This window comes from Amblyomma maculatum, unplaced genomic scaffold (assembly GCF_055883805.1).
Source record: "Amblyomma maculatum isolate TAMU_Amacu unplaced genomic scaffold, ASM5588380v1 scaffold_40, whole genome shotgun sequence".
Taxonomy (NCBI): domain Eukaryota; kingdom Metazoa; phylum Arthropoda; class Arachnida; order Ixodida; family Ixodidae; genus Amblyomma; species Amblyomma maculatum.
Genome location: NW_028146765.1, coordinates 466,519 through 475,592, shown reverse-complemented (window position 1 = coordinate 475,592; position 9,074 = coordinate 466,519). Strand labels below are relative to the sequence as shown.

The 9,074-nt window shown below is 47.1% G+C and overlaps 1 protein-coding gene across 1 annotated transcript; it reads left to right on the top strand.

Annotated features, from left to right (window-relative positions):
- Positions 1–294: 294 nt before the first annotated feature.
- On the top strand, positions 295–2,038 carry LOC146170814 (uncharacterized). The gene has a single exon (XM_084586764.1). It carries the CDS (start codon positions 488–490, stop codon positions 1,817–1,819), a length of 1,332 nt encoding a protein of 443 aa, XP_084442890.1. The 5' UTR covers positions 295–487; the 3' UTR covers positions 1,820–2,038.
- The last annotated feature ends 7,036 nt before the right edge of the window (positions 2,039–9,074 follow it).

Below are 9,074 nucleotides of genomic sequence, written 5' to 3'. Positions count from 1 at the left end.
AGCCAACCACGAGAACTCTATAATGCTTTTTTTGGAGTTATAAGGTTTTTCTATATATATATATATATATATATATACATTTCCAGCGGCAATCGAACTACTTACCCTCCGATCGCTAGCCGTAAACTAAACCACTATGCAATTCTTGTAATGTGGGCCGAACAATAGTATTTCTCCGCGTCTAGCGGGTGGTTATTAGTAGCGACAACAACAACAATGCAGACAGTTACAATGATAGTGGCGATAGTAGAGATAGCAATAATGGTGCAGTTAGCTCATAATGATGGTGTAGTGTATCTTTATCGCATCGTCACGACACTGCATTTCTTGCGCCATCACTTATCAGCCACGCAAGTAGCGGTGGGCGTATCACTCGTTCTTCATGCTATAAAAACGGCTGTGCATCAATAAAGATTGTTCAGTTCCACCCTGGCGTCCGACTGAGTTACAACAGCTGGCGACGAGGCGGCGACGGTGACGGCCGGCGATGGCCGTCGGCAGGATCGGCGAGTACCGTCTCGGCACGAACGCGTCATGGGACGAATACGTCGAGCGCCTGGAAATGTTCTGCGAAGCGAACCAGATAACGAAGGAAGAGCAGAAGAGGGCAGTCCTGCTGAGTTGCTGCGGCGAAGAGGCGTACGGGCTCATCGTAACTTTGGTGAAGCCAGCAAGACCGACAACAGCAACTTACGATGAAATTAAGACAGCGGTTCGCAAGCACCTGCATCCGAGGCCTTCAGAGCTGTACGCAAGATTTTTGTTCTACAGAAGAAACCAGGCTGCCGAGGAATCTGTTGCGGACTACGTAACGGCGCTGCGGAAGCTAGCCGAAGACTGCGGGTTCAGCGACAAGCAACTCCCACTGGACATCATGATGCGGGATCGTTTCGTATGTGGTCTCCAAAACGAAGGAGTTCAGCAGCGACTACTCGCAGAAAGCGACCTTACATTTACGGTTGCATACGACTTGGCCGCGACCGCAGAAGCAACAGCCAAGCAACAGCAAGACATACGGAAGCAAGGCCGAGACGAGACAGCGGACAACCAGGGTGTGATACAAGTAACCCGCCCGAAACAAGCCTTCAAGAGAGAGAGCTGGAACTGCTACCGGTGCAACGGTAAGCACGCTCCTCATTTATGCCGTTTCAGAAAAGCGACATGCTTCAAATGCAAAAACGTTGGCCACATAGCAAAGGCTTGCCGTTCAAAAGACGAACCTAGAGAGGCCCGGAAGACCATACGTCAGGAAAAAAGGGCAAATAACGACAAGGGCGTGTACGAAATGAGTGCATTATTTTCACTCTGCGAAGTGAATGAGCAGGACCAGAAGTTCATTGTTCAAGTCGTAATTGAAGGGCATGAAGTCCCGATGGAGGTTGATTCCGGAGCGTCGTGCTCAATTGTGAGTGAAGACACATTTCGAGCAATCGAGGGAAGCGGGTGTAAAATTCCGCTGAAAGATTCCGGAACAACTATCGTAACATGGTCCAAAGAGGCGTTACCTGTTTTGGGTCGTGCAGTAGTCTTTGTGGAATTCAAAGGCCGGAAGGCAAAGCTACCTTTGCTGGTAGTAAAGAAGCAAGGCAACAGCCTTATTGGACGAAACTGGTTTACTCCGTTAGGCATTGGCTTGCGAGGAATCCAACAAATGAGCGTGGAAGACGTGCCTTCAAGATTTTGTGAAGTGTTTCGCAGGGACCTTCCTGGCTTCAACGGACCCCCAGTTCATATCGAGCTGAGACTACGCCCAACCAGTGTTTCTCAAAAGTCGACCAGTGCCACTGGCACTCAAGGATGCCGTGGCCGAAGAAATTGACCGCTTGGTGCAACAAGGCGTATGGGAACCCGTTGAATACTCAAACTGGGCTACGCCACTGGTAGTGGTAAGAAAAAAAGACGGCACTTTGCGTTTGTGCGGCGACTATCGTAGCACAGTAAACAAGTCTCTAAAAAACAGCGGGTACCTACTGCCCACTACAATGGAAATGCTGACTACTTTGGGTTCAAGCAAGTGGTTTACTAAGCTAGATCTAGCCCAGGCTTAACAGCTTACGCTAGACGAGTCGGCTGAGGTGCTCACAGTTAACACGATTAAAGGACTTTTCAAGGTTAAACGTTTACCTTTTGGTATCTCAGTGGCTCCGTGGGTGTTTCAACGCGTCATCGACACACTCTTAGCAGGCATTCCCGGCGTGAAAGCTTATCTCGATGACATCTTGATATCTGGAAGCAATGCCGAGGAGCACGCCGAGCGATTGCAGACCGTACTAGAGCGTCTTCAGAAGGCACAGCTAAGAGTAAATAAAGAAAAGTGTGAATTCAAACAAACAAGCATTGAATTTTTGGGTCACAAGATTGATGACGCAGGTATACACCCCAGTCAAAGCAAGACGGACGCCATCCAGCAAGCGCCGGCGCCCATGAGCAAGAGAGAGCTGCAAGCTTTCTTGGGGTTGCTCAATTTTTACAGCAGTTTCCTCAAGGGAAAGACGGAAGCGGCCGAGCCACTGTACAGACTCCTCGATCGTGACCATGAATGGGAGTGGACAGGTGAGCACCAATGTGCCTTTGACAAGCTGAAACAATTGCTCAGCTCAGACTCTGTACTAGCTCCTTATGACAGCAAGCGTCCTTTGGTTTTGTGTTGCGACGCATCTCCTGTTGGGGTGGGGGCAGTACTAGCTCATCGTGCAGATGATGGAAAAGAGCAGCCTATTGCCTATGCTTCACGAACTCTTGGCTGTAGTGAGCGAAACTATGCCCAAATTGATAAAGAGGGATTGGCTGTGGTATTCGGCGTAAAAAGGTTCCACCAGTATCTGGCAGGACGAGAATTTACGGTGATAACTGATCACAAGCCGCTGCTCGGCTTGTTTAACCCAGACAAGCGAGTGCCCGAAGTTCTGTCGCCCAGAATGCTTCGTTGGATTTTGTTGTTGTCTGCATATAACTATCGCTTGGAGTACAGACGAGGCGAAGACAACGCAAATGCCGATGCACTTAGTCGTCTGCCAGCTCCGGGAGACGAAGATGAGCCACAACCACCTGGAGACGTGCTGCTGTTAGAAGCTGTTGAAGACGCGCCACTGCAGGCGACGGACATCGCAAAGCTGATCAAGACGGACAAAGTCCTATCCACGGTAAAGGAATGGCTGCTCAGTGGCTGGCCTTCAACGCAACTGGACAGCAAGTTCGCGCCTTACGAGGTGAGGAAGACTGAATTGTCTCTGCATCGTGATTGCGTACTGTGGGGGAATCGCGTAGTCATTCCGAACGCAGCTAGAGAAAGGGTGCTTCAACTCCTGCATGCCAATCACCCAGGGATGAGTGCCATGAAAGCTTCAGCTAGAGGACTCATGTGGTGGCCGAAAATGGACCACGAAATTGAGGAATTCGTGCGGCACTGTCAACCATGCCAGAGTAATCGGCAAAGCGATCCGAAGGCTCCAGTTCATTTTTGGATAAAGCCAGATCAACCTTGGAGTCGACTACACATTGACTTCGCGGGCCCCGTCAAGGGAGAAGTATTTTTAGTCGTAGTGGACGCATATAGCAACTGGGCAGAGGTCGAAATCATGCCTTCCATGAAGGCTACGGCGGTTATCACCAGTTTAAGAAAGATGTTCGCGACTCATGGCGTGCCAGATGTTATCGTTTCAGATAACGGCACAGCCTTCACAAGCTCAGAGATGCAAACATTTTTGAAGTGTAATGGTGTGCGTGCAGTTTTCACTGCACCTTATCATCCAGCCAGCAACGGCAGGGCGGAGAGGATGGTAAGAGAAGTTAAAGAAGCATTAAAGAAGCAGCAGGAAGGGTCGACGCAGTGCAAGATTTCGCGGTTCCTGTTTAAACAGCACACGACGCCGCATGCCATCACAGGGAAATCTCCGGCAGAGTTGATGTTCGGGCGTAGGCTGAGGACAGCGTTGGACAAGCTTCATCCGGATAGGCAACACGTGCCTGAGCTCCCACGGCCAGATACTAAAAGGTTTCGTGTCGGTGACTCAGTTTATGCTAAAAGCTTTTGTCCAGGTCCAAGGTGGAAAGCGGCCAGGGTTGTGGCTGTGAGAGGCCCTGTGTCGTACACGGTTCTGCTGGACAACGGTGAGCGCCATCACAGGCACCGGAACCAGTTGAGGTGCGCCTGGACCAGACCCGAGCCTGACCAACTCACAAGTGCGGACTACCACGTCAGGCTCCCTCCTACTGCCAGGCGGCCAGAGAAATCGCCTGCCACCGCGGAAGCAACGCCGGAAGCACGTTCAGGTCAAGCTACACAGGAATCAATCGAACCGAGAAGATCAGCACGTGTTCGACGACCTGTTGTGCGTTACGGCATTAATGATTAGCCAACATCATGATTGTGTTAATAATCTTAGGGGAAAGGAATGTAGTGTATCTTTATCGCATCGTCACGACACTGCATTTCTTGCGCCATCACTTATCAGCCACGCAAGTAGCGGTGGGCGTATCACTCGTTCTTCATGCTATAAAAACGGCTGTGCATCAATAAAGATTGTTCAGTTCCACCCTGGCGTCCGACTGAGTTACAACAGATGGTAGTAGATAAAGTGGTTTTGTTGATAGCGGGGATGAAATTGCAATGCAGTTAGTGAAATTAGCCCTGTAGTGACTTTCGCCTATTCCGCTGTTATAAGCAGGACTGAATATAGTTCTGTACATTTTTCGAGTGAAGCTGGCGTGGTATCAGAGAGCTAACTTTCTGCAAACACGACTGAAGGAATCAGCACGTTATTGATGTAAATTGCTGACCTTGTTGAATAAATTATTTTGTCCGAACCTACCGCCAAAAACTAATTCGCAGAAGTCTCTTTTCGCCTGGACTTTCAAGCGACGCATCTGAGTTTCTGCATGCCTTTGGAAAGCAAGTGCACAGGTTCTATTTACATAGCATGGAACTAATTTGAAGCTGCCCTCGTCCTATTTTCAGAAACACTCCGGATGCGCCAAAAAATGTGGACTGGCTGAATGCGAACAGCGTATAACGGCTCTGGAGGTTTTGTAGCATTACGAATCTGCAACTCGATTCAAGCTGCTCTAGAATGCATGTGCGGCTTACTCACGTCCTGGCGTATGTAATTTGTTTGAACAAAGGGGAAACAAACACCACCGCTAGAGGAGAATACGTGGACAAATTTTAAAATAAAAACAATAATTTTTGATTGTCATCAGAAATATTCATTGTTATGGTGAAGGTGACTGCGAAAAACGTCTTTGTGCTGCCCAATGCCACAGTGCATCAGGGACTCTGCACGTACAAAACTGATTCGGAATTATTCATTGATGTGTTTGTGACGGCTGATTTGCAACGTCGAAACAAAAATGGCTAGATGCAATATTGTTGCAGGTGGAGAACGATGAGGATGAAGTTCCGCACTCATTTGCTGCAGGTGACGAGAAGTGCGTTGAACGCTGGGCCCTTATTGCCTGTCTCTTTGGCCGTCTCGCAATGTATATATATATATATATATATATATATATATATATATATATATATATATGAAGGCAAAAGGCCAACAGTCGGCGAGGCAGAGGAAAGCGTTGGGGATGGTACTTTTATGTCTTTTTTTAATGTTTACTTGGATAATCACAGAAATTATTAATATAATCTGATTAGGGAAAAGATAATTAAACACAAAGTAGAAGAAAAAACAACGTTCCGATGGTGGGAACCAAACCCACGACCTCCAAATATCGCGTCCGGTGCTCTGCCAACCGGACGCGATATTCGGAGGTCGTGGGTTTGGTTCCCACCATCGGCACGTTGTTTTTTCTTCTACTTTGCGTCCAGCCTCCTTCAATATCTCTCATCTTGGTTTGGAGAGTTCCTGGCCACATACTGTTGCGTTCACCCTCTACGCCGATGACATCTGCATACTGCGCACTGGATGAATAAGGTGTCTTGTGCACGTTCCACTACAGAATTAAAAATAGTGCACTACATTATTCTTAAACAAGAAAGGTTGCCTTATATATCCAGAAAAGTGCCGATAATATTTTTTACACTAATGCGGCCGCTTTTCCGTCAACTCCGCATGCCTGATGAACGGAAGAGGAGAACTATTCACGACATGATAGAAAGTGTTGGTAGATCCAAGGTTAGCACATGTGGAGTCAATGCAAGACCAGCCTATTAGTGGAAGTCCTGCGAAACGCGACTTTCGTGACGATTTCAGAACATTGCACGATAAGGGCCACTGTCATTGAGCTGGCCCGTATCTAGACAGTTAATTTCAAGGGAGTGATTCCTGCGAGTATATTGTGAGGCTGCTGGAATGGTGTTGAGAGCACGAGAGCAACTGCCATACAACTTTATTTCTCGAAAAAACAATTGTTTGCATCACAGCCACAAGTGCAAGCAAAAAGTACAGTCGGCCAGATACTTCAAGGTAGGAGGACCTGCATGCTTGAAGCAGGAGAGAGTGGATATTTTATGTTACATGGAAGAGAATATGTGAAATCTTTCCTGCGTTTGTCGGCCAATGTTCCCGTGAGATATATGCCGGATGGCGATCTTTTTGTCTGTAGTTAGGCTGCGAACGTCCCTCAAGAGCTAAATGCTAGTACAATGAACTATTTAAAATGCATGTAATCCATACCTTTTAAACGTATATGCCGGGCGCGGTAATTTTAAATGAAGCTTCTTGCCAGATTACCCGACCAAGCATTCCGGCGGTTTAACTGTGCCATTGCCTACTAGGAAGACTATATTATAACATTTTTATCATTTGGTTGCTTTTTATTTATTGCAGTTAAGTAGTACATAGTTAAGTCGTCTGCGAAGACTTACTTGGCGAGCCTGGGATTCCTGGCAGTGGAAGCGCGTTCCCGGGCGCGTATTGCCAAACCATATCCCGTAGGCGCACTGTAGCTAACGACGCTCTCGGCGAGTTAAACGGCGATTGTTGCTGCAAGATCTCTCGGAACGCAACCTAAAGGTAACATAACTCACTGTAAACGGCGATTGTTGCTGAAAGGTATCTCTGAGCGCAACCTAAAGGTAACATACACTCACTGAAGCAGGAAATGATAATGGGGAACGTAATTGCTTAGTGTAACTGTTGTCATGCCGATTGTTGCTGAAAATCTATCTGAACGCAACCTAAAGGTAACAAAACTTACTGAAGGCAGGATATAATTGTGGTAAAGGCAATTGCAAAAAAAAATTATTTAGAAAACAATTACAACAAAGAAGTCGAACAGATGTTTCAGTGGCATCAGTGCAAAGATGGGTGATGTTGATCCATTACGCCACCAAAACAACGAAAATGCGCTCTTATTCGTTTTAGACAATATATACACTATATGTCGCAAGGCGGCGCTTCTCAGAGGTATCGCGCTAAAGAGTCGTCTGCTCGAGTGCTCCTACGGGATATGATTTGCTAATACGCTTCCCGGGCTGGGTCCGGTTTATGTCATAGTGGGACCAGGCACAGCCCGGGATTGGCGCAACGGGCCTGAGCTTGGCTCGGGCTTCGAACAGTGTGCCCAGGCCGGGCGCGACTAGGAAAATAAGCATGTGCTGTGCTCTAGAGGCAAAAGCTCTATCTTACATTTCTAAAAAATAATGCCAGCGATTAGAGTATCGAGCCTATGGCTGTGGCAAAGCATAAAGCAACACCACTACCCCTATCGCCGCAGACACTTTCTTTTGTTAGTGAATTCGATTTCGTTTTACTACGGAGAACTTGTGTCTGCGACTGAGCAGAATCACACCTTTCTATGTTAAAAAAGAGTCACAGACACTTGGTAACAAAGTCTAGCGGTTCTTTAAGCTATGACAAACTGCCTAAGGCTATATACGTTAATATTCAGATTACATGTATTTTCGAGAATGAGGCTTACTGCTCGCTCTGCCACTCCAAAGGTTAAATCGCACCGCAATATTACCCTCGAATCGAGAGGCGCTATATTAGAGGGTTTCCAAATTTCGACGCATTCGCACTACAAATCCTTAGGTCATTCTATTGGGCGTTTGATCTTTAACCGTCACAGATCGTTTTATATGTCTCCGAAAATTTCATCTAACTCAGTTCAATGCACGTTTCACATTGAACGATGAAATTCCGCACTGGTGGATTCCCGGAATTGTTTCCGTCTAGGGTGACCACTTAAATATGTGGGGATTTATGAACTGATTCGCTAGCGATTTGCTACTAAGTCCCGCCATGGATGACTTGCCTACCGGTCAGAGAGCATCAGCACTTCGACGATGCGGGATGCTGTTAAGGCAGTGTACGCTCGGATAAATTGTTTAGGCTGAATGAGTGCTCTCAATCTTTCATTTTTGTTATGCTACTATAACTATACCTATACTCAAGTCATACATTTTATCATTGTATTCAGTTCAGTTCAGTTCAGTCGTTCAGTCGTGTCCGACTCTTCGTGACCCTATGGACCATGTCACGCCACGCTTTCCGGTCTCTCATTATCTTCCTAACATCACATAACTTCATCTGCAGTGCCTCGAGGATGCCATCTAACCATCGCAATCGCTGCCTACCCCTTCTTCGGCGACCCTCAACCTTTCCTAACACCAAAACTTTCTCCAGCGACTCCTCTCTCCTCATCAGATGACCAAAGTATCTGAGCTTTAACTTTAGAATTTGACCCTGCAATGAGCAGTCAGGGTTTACGGTCGACAATATCGACTGATTTGATCTTCTGGCAGTCCAAGGAACTCTCAAGAGTCTCCGCCAGCACCAGAATTCAAACGCGTCAATTCTTCGGCGGTCAACCTTCTTCACAGTCCAACTCTCGCATCCATACATCACAACTGGAAAGACCATAGCACGAGTTATACGGATCTTGGTTGGCAGACTAATGTCTCTGCTCTTTACTTGGCGGTCAAGGCTAACCATTGCTCTCTTTCCCAGAAGCAAGTGTCTCCTAATTTTATGGCTGCAGTCTCCTTCCGAGGTAATCTTGGTGCCCAAGAAGAGAAAATCTGTCACAGCTTCCATTTCTTCTCCCTTGATGCTCCAGGAGTTGATAGGGCAAGACGCCATGATCTTTGTCTTTTTAATGTTCAGTTTAAGCCCAAACTT

Coding starts and splice junctions, on each gene's coding strand:
- LOC146170814 (XM_084586764.1), top strand. CDS start 488: ATGGCCGTCGGCAGGATCGGCGAGTACCGTCTCGGCACGAACGCGTCA.